The 18,384-nt window shown below is 45.3% G+C and overlaps 1 protein-coding gene across 8 annotated transcripts in view; it reads right to left on the reverse strand.

The window, feature by feature from the left end:
* vav1 (vav guanine nucleotide exchange factor 1) overlaps positions 1-18,384 on the reverse strand; it is a 62,442-nt gene that overhangs the window by 25,179 nt on the left and 18,879 nt on the right. For 5 of the 8 annotated variants that reach the window (XM_090195034.1, XM_090195031.1, XM_090195028.1 and 2 more), the window contains exons 3-12: positions 16,616-16,732; positions 10,555-10,613; positions 10,108-10,173; positions 9,533-9,641; positions 7,688-7,789; positions 5,706-5,774; positions 2,575-2,678; positions 783-882; positions 546-641; positions 360-428 (exon numbers count right to left, since the gene is read on the reverse strand). In XM_090195034.1, the coding sequence (XP_090051160.1) occupies positions 360-428; positions 546-641; positions 783-882; positions 2,575-2,678; positions 5,706-5,774; positions 7,688-7,789; positions 9,533-9,641; positions 10,108-10,173; positions 10,555-10,613; positions 16,616-16,732 (891 nt within the window). The remainder of the gene's footprint in view (positions 1-359; positions 429-545; positions 642-782; positions 883-2,574; positions 2,679-5,705; positions 5,775-7,687; positions 7,790-9,532; positions 9,642-10,107; positions 10,174-10,554; positions 10,614-16,615; positions 16,733-18,384) is intronic. The other 3 variants (XM_090195036.1, XM_090195033.1, XM_090195030.1) reach the window with 1 other exon arrangement.

The raw sequence follows: 18,384 nt of genomic DNA on the forward strand, positions 1-18,384 counted from the left end.
AAGTCTGGGAGAGGAACTCATGCTTGTCCTGTTAGTATCAGTAAAGTCTGGGAGAGGAACTCATGCTTGTCCTGTTAGTATCAGTGAAGTCTGGAAGAGGAACTCATGCTTGTCCTGTTAGTAAAGTCTGGGAGAGGAACTCATGCTTGTCCTGTTAGTATCAGTAAAGTCTGGGAGAGGAACTCATGCTTGTCCTGTTAGTATCAGTGAAGTCTGGAAGAGGAACTCATGCTTGTCCTGTTAGTATCAGTAAAGTCTGGGAGAGGAACTCATGCTTGTCCTGTTAGTAAAGTCTGGGAGAGGAACTCATGCTTGTCCTGTTAGTATCAGTGAAGCCTGGAAGAGGAAGGTCAACTCACTCTCATGGCGTCTAGAGCTGTCCGAAGGTTTTCTTTCTCTGTATTGCTGGATGTGTGTTTCACCAGCTCCTGGTAATCACATTACATTATTAACACTGATGCATTTAAGCCACATGTGTGTTAAGAAAACAAACAACACACACACACACACACACACACACACACACACACACACACACAGTGTACCTGGAGCAGTAGGTGGTATTTGAGGACTCTCTGCATGGGAACCATGAGTAGATCACGCAGAGAGAACCTGCCACTGTTAGCCCTCTTAGAGCACTCCTAGAGAGGGGAGGGGAGGGGAGTGGGGGGGGGGGGGGGGGGGGAAGATCAGTTCAGTGTAAATTAAAAGAGAATAAGCGTATCCACCTCTCTGTCCTCCTCCATGTTTCATATGGGTGATGTATCCACCACTATTCTCACCTCTAGTTTCATCTTAACTCCTTCCTTCATGGCGGACATCTTGTCCAGGTGTTTAGTAGCTGCTTCCACCTGACTGCAGTACCGCCCATACGGCAACAACCTGGGAGAGAGAGATATATTTCAGCAATAAGGCTCGAGGGGGTGTGGTATATGGGCAATATACCACGTTTAAGGGCTGTTCTTACGTAAGACGCAACACTGAGAGCCTGAATACTGCCCTTAGCCGTGGTATATTGGCCATATATCACAAACCCACAAGGTGCCTTACTGTAGAGCTGCCGCTTTAAAGGTGCGAGACTCTAACCCGGAAGCTTACAAGAAATCCTGCTATGCCCTGCGACAAACCATCAAACAGGCAAAGCGTCAATACAGGGCTAAGATTGAATCATACTACACCGGCTCCGAAGCTCGTCTTATGTGGCAGGGCTTGCAAACTATTACAGACTACAGAGGGAAGCACAGCCGCGAGCTGCCCAGTGACACGAGCCTACCAGACGAGCTAAATCACTTCTATGCTAGCTTCGAGGCAAGCAACACTGAGGCATGCATGAGAGCATCAGCTGTTCCGGACAACTGTGTGATCACACTCTCCATAGCCGACGTGAGTAAGACCTTTAAACAGGTCAACATACACAAGGCTGCGGGGGCCAGATGGATTAGCAGGACATGTGCTCCAGGCATGCGCTGACCATGACTACAGACCCGTAAATGACTACATACCCGTAGCACTCACGTCCGTAGCCATGAAGTGCTTTGAAAGGCTGCTAATGGCTCACATCAACACCATTATCCCAGAAACCCTAGACCCACTCAAATTCACATACCACCCAAACAGATCCACAGAAGATGTCATCTCTATTGCACTCCACACGGCCCTTTCCCACCTGGACAAAAGGAACACCTATGTGAGAACGCTGTTCATTGACTACAGCTCAGCGTTCAACACGATAGTGCCCACGAAGCTCATCACTAAAGCTAAGGACCCTGGGACAACACCTCCCTCTGCAACTGGATCCTGGACTTCCTGACAGGCCGCTCCCAGGTTGTAAGGGTAGGTAGCAACACATCTGCCAGGCTGATCCTCAACACTGGAGCTCCCCAGGGGTGCGAGCTCAGTCCCCTCCTGGACTCCCTGTTCACCCACGACTGCATGGCCAGGCACGACTCCAACATCATCATTACGTTTGCAGACGACACAACAGTGGTAGGCCTGATCACCGACGACGACGAGACAGCCTATAGGGAGAAGGTCAGAGACCTGGCCGGGTGGTGCCAGAATAAAACCTATCCCTCAACGTAACCAAGACTAAGGAGATGATTGTGGACTACAGGAAAAGGAGGACTGAGCACGCCCCCGTTCTCATCGACGGGGCTGTAGTGGAGCAGGTTGAGAGCTTCAAGTTCCTGGGTGTCCACATCAACAACAAACTAGAATGGTCCAAACACACCAAGACAGTCGTGAAGAGGGCATGAAGAGGGCAAAGCCTATTCCCCCTCAGGAAACGAAAAAGATTTGTCATGGGTCACTGCATTTCACTGTAAGGTGTATTCGGCGCACGTGACAAATAAACTTTGATTGGATATTTCTCTACCTCTCTTTGTAGTAGATGAAGACCTGGTAATTGATTGGATATTTCTCTACCTCTCTTTGTAGTTGATGAAGACCTGGTAATTGATTGGATATTTCTCTACCTCTCTTTGTAGTAGATGAAGACCTGGTAATTGATTGGATATTTCTCTACCTCTCTTTGTAGTAGATGAAGACCTGGTAATTGATTGGATATTTCTCTACCTCTCTTTGTAGTTGATGAAGACCTGGTAAAGGTTCTCGGCATTCAGGGTTAAGATCGAGGTCTGGATCTCCCCCAGCAGACTACGATGGGTTACAGCCAGATCCTACACATAGAGTCAGAGAGGGAGGGGAGGAGGTAGAGAGAGAGAGGGAGAGAGGGGGGGTAGGGGGAGAGAGAGAGAGAGAGAGAGAGAGAGAGGGGAGGGGAGGGGAGGGGAGAAGAGAGAGAGAGAGAGAGAGAGAGAGAGAGAGAGAGAGAGAGAGAGAGAGAGAGAGAGAGAGAGAGAGAGAGGGAGGGGAGGAGAGAGAGAGAGAGAGAGAGAGAGGGGAGGGGAGGGGAGGGGAGAGAGAGAGAGAGAGAGAGAGAGAGAGAGAGAGAGAGAGAGAGAGAGAGAGAGAGAGAGAGAGAGAGAGAGAGAAGAGAGAGAGGGGGAGGGGGTAAGAGGGGGAGGAGGAGGGAAATGATGACTTCATATGTTGGGGGCTGTTTCACACACAGTTTACCCTGTACCCACACAGTTTACCCTACACACATAGTTTACCCTACACACACACAGTTTACCCTACACACACACAGTTTACCCTACACACACAGTTTACCCTACACACACAGTTTACCCTACACACACACAGTTTACCCTACACACACAGTTTACCCTGTACACACATAGTTTACCCTACACACACACAGTTTACCCTACACACACACAGTTTACCCAGTACACACACAGTTTACCCAGTACACACACAGTTTACCAGTACACACATAGTTTACCAGTACACATACAGAGTTTACCATACACATACAGAGTTTACCCTACACACACAGTTTACCCTACACACACAGTTTACCCTGTACACACACAGTTTACCAGTACACACAGTTTACCCTACACACACACAGTTTACCATACACATACAGAGTTTACCCTACACACACACAGTTTACCCAGTACACACACAGTTTACCAGTACACACACAGTTTACCAGTACACACACAGTTTACCCTGTACACACACAGTTTACCAGTACACGCAGTTCACCCTACACACACAGTTTACCAGTACACACAGTTTACCCTGTACACACACACAGTTTACCCTACACACACACAGTTTACCCAGTACACACACAGTTTACCCTACACACACACAGTTTACCAGTACACACACAGTTTACCAGTACACACAGTTTACCCTACACACACAGTTTACCCTACACACACACAGTTTACCCTATACACACACAGTTTACCCTACACACACAGTTTACCCTACACACACACAGTTTACCCTACACACACAGTTTACCCTACACACACAGTTTACCCTACACACACAGTTTACCCTACACACACACAGTTTACCCTACACACACAGTTTACCCTACACACACAGTTTACCCTACACACACAGTTCACCCTACACACACACAGTTTACCCTACACACACAGTTTACCCTACACACACAGTTTACCCTACACACACAGTTTACCCTACACACACAGTTTACCCTACACACACACAGTTTACCCTATACACACACAGTTTACCCTACACACACAGTTTACCCTACACACACAGTTTACCCTACACACACACAGTTTACCAGTACACACAGTTTACCCTACACACACACAGTTTACCCTACACACACACACAGTTTACCCTACACACACAGTTTACCCTACATACACACAGTTTACCCACTACACACACAGTTTACCCACTACACACACAGTTTACCCTGTACACACACAGTTTACCCTGTACACACACAGTTTACCCTACACACACACAGTTTACCCTACACACACACAGTTTACCCTACACACACACACAGTTTACCCTACACACACACACAGTTTACCCTACACACACAGTTTACCCTACATACACACAGTTTACCCACTACACACACAGTTTACCCACTACACACACAGTTTACCCTGTACACACACAGTTTACCCTGTACACACACAGTTTACCCTACACACACACAGTTTACCCTACACACACACAGTTTACACTACATACACACAGTTTACCCACTACACACACAGTTTACCCACTACACACACAGTTTACCCTGTACACACACAGTTTACCCTACACACACAGTTTACCCTACACACACACAGTTTACCCTACACACACAGTTTACCCTACACACACAGCTTACCCTACACACACAGTTTACCCTACACACACAGTTTACCCTACACACACACAGTTTACCCTACACACACAGTTTACCCTACACACACAGTTTACCCTACACACACAGTTTACCCTACACACACAGTTCACCCTACACACACAGTTTACCCTACACACACAGTTTACCCTATACACACAGTTCACCCTACACACACAGTTTACCCTACACACACAGTTTACCCTATACACACAGTTCACCCTACACACACAGTTTACCCTACACACACAGTTTACCCTATACACACAGTTCACCCTACACACACAGTTTACCCTACACACACACCTATGGAGACAATGACTTCTTTCTACAGTCACTATACAAAACATTAGGAACACATGGAATATTCAGTCGGACAGAACATTAGGAACACCTGTTCTTTCCATGACATAGACTGACCAGGTGAATCCAGGCGAAAGTTATGATCCCTTATTGATGTCACTTGTTAAATCCACTTCAATCAGTGTAGATGAAGGGGAGGAGACGAGTTAAAGAAGGATTTTTAAAGCCTCGAGACAAGTGAGACAGGGATTGTGTGTGTGTGTCATTCAGAGTGTGGATGGGCAAGGTAACATCAAAGTGCCTTTGAACGGGGTATTGTAGTAGGTGCCAGGCGCACCGGTTTGTGTCAAGAACTGCAACGCTGCTGGGTTTTTCACGCTCAACATTTTCCAGTGTGTATCAAGAATGGTCCACCACCCAAAGGACGTCCAGCCAACTTGACACAACTGTGGGAAGCGTTAGAGTCAACACATGCCAGCGTCCCTGTGGAAAGGCTTTCGACACCTTGCTGTGCCCTGACAAACTGAGGCTGTTCTGAGGTCAAAGTATTAGAAAGGTGTTCTTAATGGTTTGGTTTAGTCTGGTTGAGTATAAACACAACAATATGTACAGAAGGAAGAACAGAACATACCGCCGTGTTGATGAAGATGCTCTCTATGTCGTGAGGCTGAAGGAACTTCTGGAGGGGCTTCATGAAGTGCTACGCACACAGAGAGAGAGAGAGAGAGAGAGAGAGAGAGTTCAGTTTGACAGCAGTAAGAGAGAGAGAGAGAGAGAGAGAATTACAGTTCAGTTTGACAGCAGAGAGCGAGAGAGAGAGAGAAAGAGAGACAGAGAGAGAGAGAGAGAGAGAGAGAGAGTGGGAGAGAGAGTTACAGTTAAGTTTGACAGCAGAGAGAGAGAGAGACAGAGACAGAGACAGAGACAGAAGAAGAGATGTAGAGAGAGGAGGGAGAGAGAAGGAGAGAGAGAGGGAGGGAGGAGGGAGAGAGAGAAGAAGAGAGCTAGAGAGAGAGGGAGAGAGAAGGAGGGAGCGAGAAGGAGGGACAGAGAGAGGATGAGAAGGAGAGAGAATGAGAGAGAGAGAAGAGAGCTAGAGAGAAAGAGAGGGAGAGAAGGAGGGAGAATGAGAGAGAGAGAAGAAGAGAGCTAGAGAGAGAAAGAGAGAGGAGGGAGAAAGAAGAGAGCTTGACAGAGCAAGAGAAAGAGAGATGGAGGGACATAGAGAAAGAGAGAAGAAAGTACATAGAGAAAGAGAGAATGAGGGACAGAGAGAAAGAGAGAAGAAGGGACATAGAGAAAGAGAGAATAAGGTATATAGAGAAAGAGAGAATGAGGGACAGAGAGAAAGAGAGAAGAAGGGACATAGAGAAAGAGAGAAGAAGGTATATAGAGAAAGAGAGAATGAGGGACAGAGAGAAAGAGAGAAGAAGGGACATAGAGAAAGAGAGAAGAAGGTATATAGAGAAAGAGAGAATGAGGGACAGAGAGAAAGAGAGAAGAAGGGACATAGAGAAAGAGAGAAGAAGGTATATAGAGAAAGAGAGAATGAGGGACAGAGAGAAAGAGAGAAGAAGGGACATAGAGAAAGAGAGAAGAAGGTATATAGAGAAAGAGAGAATGAGGGACATCGAGAAAGAGAGAAGAAGGTATATAGAGAAAGAGCGAATGAGGGACAGAGAGAAAGAGAGAAGAAGGGACATAGAGAATGAGGGACATAGAAAGAGAGAAGGAGGGGCAGAGAGAAGGAGGGATAGATAGAAAGAGGGGCAGAGAAAGAGAGAAGGAGGGGCAGAGAAAGAGAGAAGGGGGACAGAGAGAAGGAGAGGAGAACAGAGAGAAGGAGAGAAGGAGGACAGAGAGAAAGAGAGAAGGAGGTACATAGAAAGAGAGAAGAAGGACAGAGAAAGAGAGAAGGAGGTACATAGAAAGAGAGAAGAAGGACAGAGAAAGAGAGAAGGAGGGACAGAGAGAAAGAGAGGAGGTACATAGAAAGAGAGAAGAAGGACAGAGAAAGAGAGAAGGAGGGACAGAGAGAAAGAGAGGATGTACATAGAAAAAGAGAAGAAGGACAGAGAAAGAGAGAAGGAGGGACAGAGAGAAAGAGAGAAGGAGGACAGAGAGAAAGAGAGAAGGAGGGACAGAGAGAAAGAGAGAAGGAGGGACAGAGAGAAGGAGGACAGAGAGAAAGAGAGAAGGAGGACAGAGAAAGAGGACAGAGAAAGAGAGAAGGAGGACAGAGAGAAAGAGAGAAGAAGGGACAGAGAGAAAGAGAGGAGGAGGACAGAGAGAAAGAGGACAGAGAGAAAGAAAGGAGGACAGAGAGAAAGAGAGAAGGAGGACAGAGAGAAAGAGAGAAGGAGAACAGAGAGAAAGAGAGAAGGAGGACAGAGAAAGAGAGGAGGAGGACAGAGAAAGAGAGGATGAGGAAAGAGAAAGAGAGGATGAGGAAAGAGAAAGAGAGAAGAAGGGACATAGAGAAAGAGAGAAGGGACATAGAGAAAGAGAGAAGAAGGGACATAGAGAAAGAGAGAAGGAGGACAGAGAGAATGAGGACAGAGAGAAGGAGGACAGAGAGAAAGAGAGAAGGAGGACAGAGAGAAAAAGTAATACCTGTAATATGGACTCCAGCGTGTCAGTGTATTTCTCCTCTGTCAGTCTGATCTCCTGCAGGCAGCATTCTCTCTTATCCACCTCCATCTTCTGCTGATGCTGCTGTAATACAACCACAATTACACAACCATAACACAACCATAACGCAACCATAACACAACCATAACACAACCATAACACAACCATAACACAACCATAACACAACCATAACACACCCATAACACAACCATAACACACCCATAACACAACCATAACACAACCATAACACAACCATAACACACCCATAACACAACCATAACACACCCATAACACAACCATAACACACCCATAACACAACCATAACACAACCATAACGCAACCATAACACAACCATAACACACCCATAACACAACCATAACACAACCATAACACACCCATAACACAACCATAACACACCCATAACACAACCATAACACACCCATAACACAACCATAACACAACCATAACACAACCATAACACAACCATAACACAACCATAACACACCCATAACACAACCATAACACAACCATAACTGAACCAATAAACAACAATAACACAACCATAACACAACCATAACACAACCATAACACAACCATAACACAACCATAACACAACCATAACACAACCATAACACAACCATAACACAACCATAACACAACCATAACTGAACCAATAAACAACAATAACACAACCATAACAAACCCATAACACAACCATAACACAACCATAACACAACCATAACTGAACCAATAAACAACAATAACACAACCATAACAAACCCATAACACAACCATAACACAACCATAACACAACCATAACACAACCATAACACAACCATAACACAACCATAACAAACCCATAACACAACCATAACACACCCATAACAAACCCATAACACAACCATAACACAACCATAACACACCCATAACACAACCATAACACAACCATAACACACCCATAACACAACCATAACACAACCATAACACACCCATAACACAACCATAACACAACCATAACAAACCCATAACACAACCATAACACAACCATAACAAACCCATAACACAACCATAACACAACCATAACACACCCATAACACAACCATAACACAACCATAACACACCCATAACACAACCATAACACAACCATAACACACCCATAACACAACCATAACACAACCATAACACACCCATAACACAACCATAACACACCCATAACACAACCATAACACAACCATAACACAACCATAACACAACCATAACACAACCATAACAAACCCATAACACAACCATAACACAACCATAACACAACCATAACACAACCATAACAAACCCATAACACAACCATAACACAACCATAACACAACCATAACACAACCATAACACAACCATAACAGAACCAATACACAACAATAACAAACCCATAACAAACCCATAACACAACCATAACAGAACCAATACACAACAATAACACAACCATAACAAACCCATAACAAAACCATAACACACCCATAACACAACCATAACAAAACCATAACAGAACCATAACACAACCATAACACAACCATAACACACCCATAACACAACCATAACACAACCATAACACACCCATAACACAACCATAACACAACTATAACACAACCATAACACACCCATAACACAACCATAACTGAACCAATACACAACAATAACAAAACCATAACAGAACCAATACACAACCATAAAATGACCATTCCCGAGTGTAAAAACAGCTCCCCCATCCTTTAAGTGTGAAAACAATGTAGCTGAGTTAACACATCTCTGGTAGTATTGACCGTTGTCTTCTCTCACCATCTCCGATGGCTCATCGGCCCTCATCAGGTCTTCATATATCTCATCCCCCTCATTCTCCTCATCCTCCACACAGTCATAAAGGTCATCATCCTCGTCCACTGTTTCACTGAGAGGGGGAGAGAGGGGAGTGAGAGAGGGGAGGGAGAGAGAGAGAGGGGAGGGAGAGAGAGAGTGGAAGGAGAGAGAAAGGGGAGGGGGAGAGAGAGGGGAGGGAGAGAGAGAGGGGGTGAGAGAGGGAGGGAAGGAGAGGGGAGGGAGGGAAGGAGATGAGAGGGGAGGGAGAGAGAAAGGGGAGGGGGGAGGGAGAGGAGGGAGAGAGAGAGGAGGGAGAGAGATGGGGGAGAGAGGGGGAGAGAGAGGGAGGGAGAGAGAGAGAGTGGAGGGAGGGAGAGAGAGAGAGGGGAGGGAGAGAGGGGGGAGAGAGAGGGGAGGGAGAGAGAAAGGGGAGGGGAGAGAGAGGGGAGGAAGGGAGAGAGAGGGAGGAAGGGGGAGAGAGAGAGGATCAAATTAGTCATTATGATTCAACACACACACACACACACACATACACACACACACACACAGTAACTTACTCAATCTGGTCAGAGAGACCGTTGTAGATATCATCATCAGCAATACAGACATCAATTGGGAAAGACCTGGAGAGAGAGAGAGAGAGAGAGAGTGGAGAGATGGGAGAGGTGGGGAGAGAGAGAGATGAAGGAGGTGGGGAGAGAGAGAGATGGGGGAGGTGGGGAGAGAGAGATGGGGGAGTTGGGGAGAGAGAGATGGGGGAGGTGGGGAGAGAGAGAGGGGAGAGATGGGGGATGTGGGGAGAGAGAGAGAGAGAGAGAGAGAGAGAGAGATGGGGGAGGTGGGGAGAGAGAGAGAGAGAGAGAGAGAGAGAGAGAGAGAGAGATGGGGGAGGTGGGGAGAGAGAGAGAGATGGGGGAGGTGGGGAGAGAGAGAAGACATAAAGATAGTGTTTAATGTTCCAATAAAGAAGAAAGGAGAATGGTTGAGTTTATAAAGTAACTTACTGGAAACCCTTCTGGATGGAGATGGGGGACTGGGACAGAATGGACAAGGTATCTATCACCTGAAACACAGACATACAGGGGTGACATAGAGAGACATGGGAGGACATAGAGAGACATGGGATGACATAGAGAGACATGGGATGACATAGAAAGACATGGAATGACATAGAGAGACATGGGAAGACATAGAGAGACATGGGATGACATAGAGAGACATGGGATGACATAGAAAGACATGGAATGACATAGAGAGACATGGGAAGACATAGAGAGACATGGGATGACATAGAAAGACATGGAATGACATAGAGAGACATGGGAAGACATAGAGAGACATGGGATGACATAGAGAGACATGGGATGACATACAGGGACATGGGATGACATAGAGAGACATGGGAAGACGTAGAGAGACATGGGATGACATAGAGAGACATGGGATGACATAGAGAGACATGGGATGACATAGAGAGACATGGGATGACATAGGGAGACATGGGATGACATAGAAAGGTATAAAGAGACTTTTTAGATAAATATGCTAGATATTTAATTGCTGTCGTTTTGCTGGTGGTGAGCTGTTTAGCAGACAGAAAACGGAACCTATTTATGAAAGGACACGAGAGGGACAATATACTGGAACGCTTCTATTGCTCCCTCTCTGTCTTACAGTTTTGCTATGACTCAGCAACTGGATGGAGAGAGAGACCGAAACTACAGCATCTTGAAGAAGAGAGAAAGAAGTGAGAGTGAGCGAGAGAGAGAGAAAGAGAGAGAGAAGCTACAGCGTCTTGAAGAGAGAAAGAAGTGAGAGAGAGAGAGAGAGAGAGAGAGAAAGAGAGAGAGAGAAAGAAGTGAGAGCAAGAGAGAGAGAGAGAGAGAGAGAGAGAGAGAGAGAGAGAGAGAGAGAGAAAGAGAGAGAGAGAGAAAGAAGTGAGAGAGAAAGAAGTGAGAGAGAGAGAAAGAGAGAGAGAGAGAAAGAAGTGAGAGCGAGAGAGAGAGAGAAGTGAAACCTGAAGTAGAGGAGAAGGAAGAGAGCAGATCAACAGAAGACTGGTACTGCATGGACACTATATGGCCATAAGTATGTGGACTGTGTTCTGGGGTCTCAAAGAGAAACAAGCCTTGTTCCTGTAACTGGGTCGGCTTATGGTAACCGTGGTGACACGTTGACAGGAAGCTGTAGAGTGTGAGCAGAATAAAACGAAAGAAAACAGCTGTAACCCCCATGTCAAAGACGACACACACACACACACACACACACACACGCACACGCACACGCACGCGCACACACGCACACACACACGTTCAGACGACAGCAAGGGGAACTGCTCCTCCCTTCAGACTCAACAACCCCGAGCCCTCTTGGCCGTCCCGCCCCGACAGCCCCCACCCTCCTGAATAAAACCTGTTGTCTGTTTCCTACTGGACTGTGAAACAGAGCATTCCGAAGGTATTCAGACCCCTCCCCCTTTTCCTACTGGACGGTGAAACAGAACATTCAGAAGGTATTCAGACCCCTCCCCCTTTTCTTACTGGACTGTGAAACAGAGCAATCCGAAAGTATTCAGACCCCTCCCCCTTTTCCTACTGGACTGTGAAACAGAGCATTCCGAAGGTATTCAGACCCCTCCCCCTTTTTCCACATGTTGTTACGTTACAGCCTTATTCTAAAATGGATTCAATAAAAATAACAATGTTTTAAATCCTCATCAATCTACACACAATAAACCCATAATGACAAAGTGTAAAAAAATGATTTAAAAAAAATAAATGTTTACTAAATGTAAAAACATAAAATGCCTTATTTACATAAGTATTCAGACCCTTTGCTATGAGACTCGAAATTGATCTCCAGTTCATCATGTTTACAAAATATTTTGCATCTTCAAAGAGGGGGGGCCATGTTGTGTAAATCAAATGATACACCTCAAAAAATATATATTTTAATTCCAGGTTGTAAGGCAATAAAATAGTAAAAATGACCCCCCGAGACAGGATTGTGTCGAGGCACAGATCTGGGGAAGGGTACCAAAACATGTCTGCAGCATTGAAGGTCCCCAATAACACAGTGGCCTCCATCATTGTTAAATGGAAGAAGCTGGCCACCCGGCCAAACTGAGCAATCGGGGGAGAAGGGCCTTGCTCAGGGAGGTGACCAAGAACCCGATGGTCACTCTGACAGAGCTCTAGAGTTGCTCTGTGGAGATGGGAGACCCTTCCAGGAGGACAACCATCTCTGCAGCACTCCACCAATCAGGCCTTTAAGGTAGAGTGGCCAGACAGAACCCACTCCTCAGTGAAAGGCACATGACAGCCTGCTTGGAGTTTGCCAAAAAAACCTACTCCAGGGTGCTCAGGACCTCAGACTGGGGCGAAGGTTCACATTCCAACAGGACAACGACCCTAAGCACGCAGCCAAGACAACGCAGGAGTGGCTTCGGGACAAGTCTCTGAATGTCCTTGAGTGGCCCAGCCAGAGCCCGGACTTGAACCCAATCAAATATCTCTGGAGAGACCTGTAAATAGCTGTGCAGCGACGCTCCCTATCCAACCTCAGGCAGAGATGAATGGGAGAAACTCCCCAAATACAGGTGTGCCAAGCTTGTAGTGTTATACCCAAGAAGACTAGAGGCTGTAATCACTGCCAAAGGTGCTTCAACAAAGTACCGAGTAAAAGGTCTGAATACTTATGTAAATATAATATTTACATTTTTTATACATTTTTTATACATTTACAAAAGTTTCTAAAAACCTGTTTTTACATTTGTCATTATGAAGTATTGTGTGTATATTGATGAGGAAGAAAAACAATTTACGCCATTTTAGAACAAGGCTGTAACGTAACGGAAAAGTCAAAGGGTCAGAATATTTTCAGAATGTTCTGTATGTGGTCGTCTCTCCTAGCTATCTGAAGATGAATGGTCGTCTCACCTAGCTATCTGAAGATGAATGGTCGTCTCACCTAGCTATCTGAAGATGAATGGTCGTCTCTCCTAGCTATCTGAAGATGAATGGTCGTCTCACCTATCTATCTGAAGATGAATGGTCGTCTCACCTAGCTATCTGAAGATGAATGGTCGTCTCACCTAGCTATCTGAAGATGAATGCTCTGTATGTGGTCGTCTCACCTAGCTATCTGAAGATGAATGGTCGTCACACCTAGCTATCTGAAGATGAATGGTCGTCTCACCTAGCTATCTGAAGATGAATGGTCGTCTCACCTAGCTATCTGAAGATGAATGGTCGTCTCTCCTAGCTATCTGAAGATGAATGGTCGTCTCACCTAGCTATCTGAAGATGAATGGTCGTCCCACCTAGCTATCTGAAGATGAATGGTCGTCTCACCTAGCTATCTGAAGATGAATGGTCGTCTCACCTAGCTATCTGAAGACGAATGGTCGTCTCTCCTAGCTATCTGAAGATGAATGGTCGTCTCACCTAGCTATCTGAAGATGAATGGTCGTCTTTCCTAGCTATCTGAAGATGAATGGTCGTCTCTCCTAGCTATCTGAAGATGAATGGTCGTCTCACCTAGCTATCTGAAGATGAATGTTCTGTGTGGTCGTCCCACCTAGCTATCTGAAGATGAATGTTCTGTATGTGGTCGTCTCACCTAGCTATCTGAAGATGAATGGTCGTCTCACCTTGCTATCTGAAGATGAATGGTCGTCTCACCTAGCTATCTGAAGATGAATGGTCGTCTCACCTAGCTATCTGAAGATGAATGGTCGTCTCTCCTAGCTATCTGAAAATGAATGTTCTGTATGTGGTCGTCTCACCTAGCTATCTGAAGATGAATGTACTGTATGTGGTCGGCTCACCTAGCTATATGAAGATGAATGGTCGTCTCAACTAGCTATCTGAAGATGAATGGTCGTCCCACCTAGCTATCTGAAGATGAATGTACTGTATGTGGTCGTCTCACCTAGCTATCTGAAGATGAATGGTCGTCTCACCTAGCTATCTGAAGATGAATGGTCGTCCCACCTAGCTATATGAAGATGAATGGTCGTCCCACCTAGCTATCTGAAGATGAATGGTCGTCTCACCTAGCTATCTGAAGATGAATGTACTGTATGTGGTCGTCTCACCTAGCTATCTGAAGATGAATGGTCGTCTCACCTAGCTATCTGAAGATGAATGTACTGTATGTGGTCGTCTCACCTAGCTATCTGAAGATGAATCGTCGTCCCACCTAACTATCTGAAGATGAATGGTCGTCTCACCTAGCTATCTGAAGATGAATGGTCGTCTCTCCTAGCTATCTGAAGATGAATGGTCGTCTCACCTATCTATCTGAAGATGAATGGTCGTCTCACCTAGCTATCTGAAGATGAATGGTCGTCTCACCTAGCTATCTGAAGATGAATGTACTGTATGTGGTCGTCTCACCTAGCTATCTGAAGATGAATGGTCGTCCCACCTAGCTATCTGAAGATGAATGGTCGTCTCACCTAGCTATCTGAAGATGAATGGTCGTCTCACCTAGCTATCTGAAGATGAATGGTCGTCTCACCTAGCTATCTGAAGATGAATGGTCGTCTCACCTAGCTATCTGAAGATGAATGGTCGTCTCTCCTAGCTATCTGAAGATGAATGGTCGTCTCACCTAGCTATCTGAAGATGAATGGTTGTCTCACCTAGCTATCTGAAGATGAATGGTCGTCTCACCTAGCTATCTGAAGATGAATGGTCGTCTCTCCTAGCTATCTGAAGATGAATGGTCGTCTCACCTAGCTATCTGAAGATGAATGGTCGTCTCACCTAGCTATCTGAAGATGAATGTTCTGTGTGGTCGTCCCACCTAGCTATCTGAAGATGAATGTTCTGTATGTGGTCGTCTCACCTAGCTATCTGAAGATGAATGGTCGTCTCACCTAGCTATCTGAAGATGAATGGTCGTCTCACCTAGCTATCTGAAGATGAATGGTCGTCTCACCTAGCTATCTGAAGATGAATGGTCGTCTCTCCTAGCTATCTGAAGATGAATGTTCTGTATGTGGTCGTCTCACCTAGCTATCTGAAGATGAATGGTCGTCTCACCTAGCTATCTGAAGATGAATGTTCTGTATGTGGTCGTCTCACCTAGCTATCTGAAGATGAATGGTCGTCTCACCTAGCTATATGAAGATGAATGGTCGTCTCACCTAGCTATCTGAAGATGAATGGTCGTCCCACCTAGCCATCTGAAGATGAATGTACTGTATGTGGTCGTCTCTCCTAGCCATCTGAAGATGAATGTACTGTATGTGGTCGTCTCTCCTAGCTATCTGAAGATGAATGTACTGTATGTGGTCGTCTCTCCTAGCCATCTGAAGATGAATGTACTGTATGTGGTCGTCTCTCCTAGCCATCTGAAGATGAATGTACTGTAACTGTAAGTCTCTCCTAGCTATCTGAAGATGAATGTACTGTATGTGGTCGTCTCTCCTAGCCATCTGAAGATGAATGTACTGTATGTGGTCGTCTCTCCTAGCTATCTGAAGATGAATGTACTGTATGTGGTCGTCTCTCCTAGCCATCTGAAGATGAATGTACTGTATGTGGTCGTCTCTCCTAGCCATCTGAAGATGAATGTACTGTATGTGGTCGTCTCTCCTAGCCATCTGAAGATGAATGTACTGTAACTGTAAGTCTCTCCTAGCTATCTGAAGATGAATGTACTGTAACTGTAAGTCTCTCCTAGCTATCTGAAGATGAATGTACTGTATGTGGTCGTCTCTCCTAGCTATCTGAAGATGAATGGTCGTCCCACCTAGCTATCTGAAGATGAATGGTCGTCTCACCTAGCTATCTGAAGATGAATGGTCGTCTCTCCTAGCTATCTGAAGATGAATGGTCGTCTCTCCTAGCTATCTGAAGATGAATGTTCTGTAACTGTAAGTCTCTCCGGATCAGAGCGTCGGCTTTATGACTAAAATGTACATGTAAAACGAGAGAGAGAACAATAGAGAGTTCAGATGAGGTGAGGTGATGTCACACACACACACACACACACACACACACACACACACACACACACACACACACACACACACACACACACACACACACACACCTTGCCGAAGTCTCTGACATCAAACAGGTCGAAGGCTTCAAACAGTTCAGTCTTCCTCAGGTGAAACTTCTCCTGACACACCCCCAGGAACGTACGGATGTTCTTCAGACACAGGAACTACAGGGAGCCAATCAGAACAGGTTATTTCACACACAGGAACTACAGGGAGCCAATCAGATAAGGTTATTTCAGACACAGGAACTACAGAAGCCAATCATATCGGGTTTTACAGACACGGGAACAAAAAGGAGCCAATCAGATAAGGTTATTTAAGACATAGGAACTACAGAAGCCAATCATATCAGGTTAGTTAAGACACAGGAACTACAGTGGGCTAATCAGAACAGGTTATTCACAAGCCATTGAGTCACACTTTATAGGTTCAGTTATCACATTGAAATTGGTCATCATCACACATCCCCCTCAGCCAACTTGTGTAATGATTGACTGATTATTTGATTGATCGACAGACACAATACTGTGCACATCACTATGGAAACCAGTAGGGAGGTGGAGGGATAGAATCAAGGGAGAGAAGGAGAGATAACATGAGGGGGAGAGAGAGAAAGAGAGAGGAGAGAGAGAGATGGAGAGAAAGAGAGAGGAGAGAGAGAGATGGAAAGAAAGAGAGAGGAGAGAGAGAGAAAGAGAGCCACAAGGTGTTCATCTAGTCAGTGTAAAACACATTAATGTCTCTAATACAAAACCCTGCTGCTCAGCGGTCAGACATTTGCAGAATCAGATTTGCATAGCTTCCTGCCAGAGCAGTGTGTGTGTGTGTGTGTGTGTGTGTGTGTGTGTGGTGTCAGCATTGTTAAATAGAGAACTCTAATTTAAAAAAAAAGGGGAAATGTTTTGACTGGCACTGATATATGACCCTGGTATGAGCATACACACACACACACACACACACACACACACACACACACACACACACACAGACACACACACACACACACACACACACTGATGTTCACAGACGTGGATTCCTTTTGTTGCAATGGACACTTCCCTGTGCAGTTATGCAAAGTGTCTCAACATGTGTTATGAAGGGAGGACACTAGTCACCTCATAGGACTCCCCAGAGTTACACACTCAGCACGGCCACTCAGCACGGCCACTCCCCAGAGTTACACACTCAGCACGGCCACTCCCCAGAGTGCTACAACCCAACACACACACACAAACACCTGCTACAACCCAACACACACACACATTTTACTGTATGTAGCCTCCCTACTTTTATAGCCTCTCTACTGTATATAGCCTCTCTACTGTTTATAGCCTCACTACTGTATGTTGCCTCGCTACTCTGTATATAGCCTCTCTACTGTTTATAGCCTCACTATTGTATGTAGCCTCTCTACTGTATGTAGCCTGTCTTTTTACTGTTGTTTTATTTCTTTACCTACCTATTGTTCACCTAATACCTTTTTGGCACTGTTGGTTAGAGCCTGTAAGTAAGTATTTCACTGTAAGGTCTACTACACCTGTTGTATTCAGCATTTCACTGTAAGGTCTACTACACCTTTTGTATTCAGCATTTCACTGTAAGGTCTACTACACCTGTTGTATTCAGCATTTCACTGTAAGGTCTACTACACCTGTTGTATTCAGCATTTCACTGTAAGGTCTACTACACCTGTTGTATTCAGCATTTCACTGTAAGGTCTACTACACCTGTTGTATTCAATATTTCACTGTAAGGTCTACTACACCTGTTGTATTCAGCATTTCACTGTAAGGTCTACTACACCTGTTGTATTCAG

This window comes from Oncorhynchus mykiss, chromosome 13, assembly GCF_057628025.1.
Source record: "Oncorhynchus mykiss isolate SJ-2025 chromosome 13, ASM5762802v1, whole genome shotgun sequence".
In the NCBI taxonomy this organism is placed as follows: domain Eukaryota; kingdom Metazoa; phylum Chordata; class Actinopteri; order Salmoniformes; family Salmonidae; genus Oncorhynchus; species Oncorhynchus mykiss.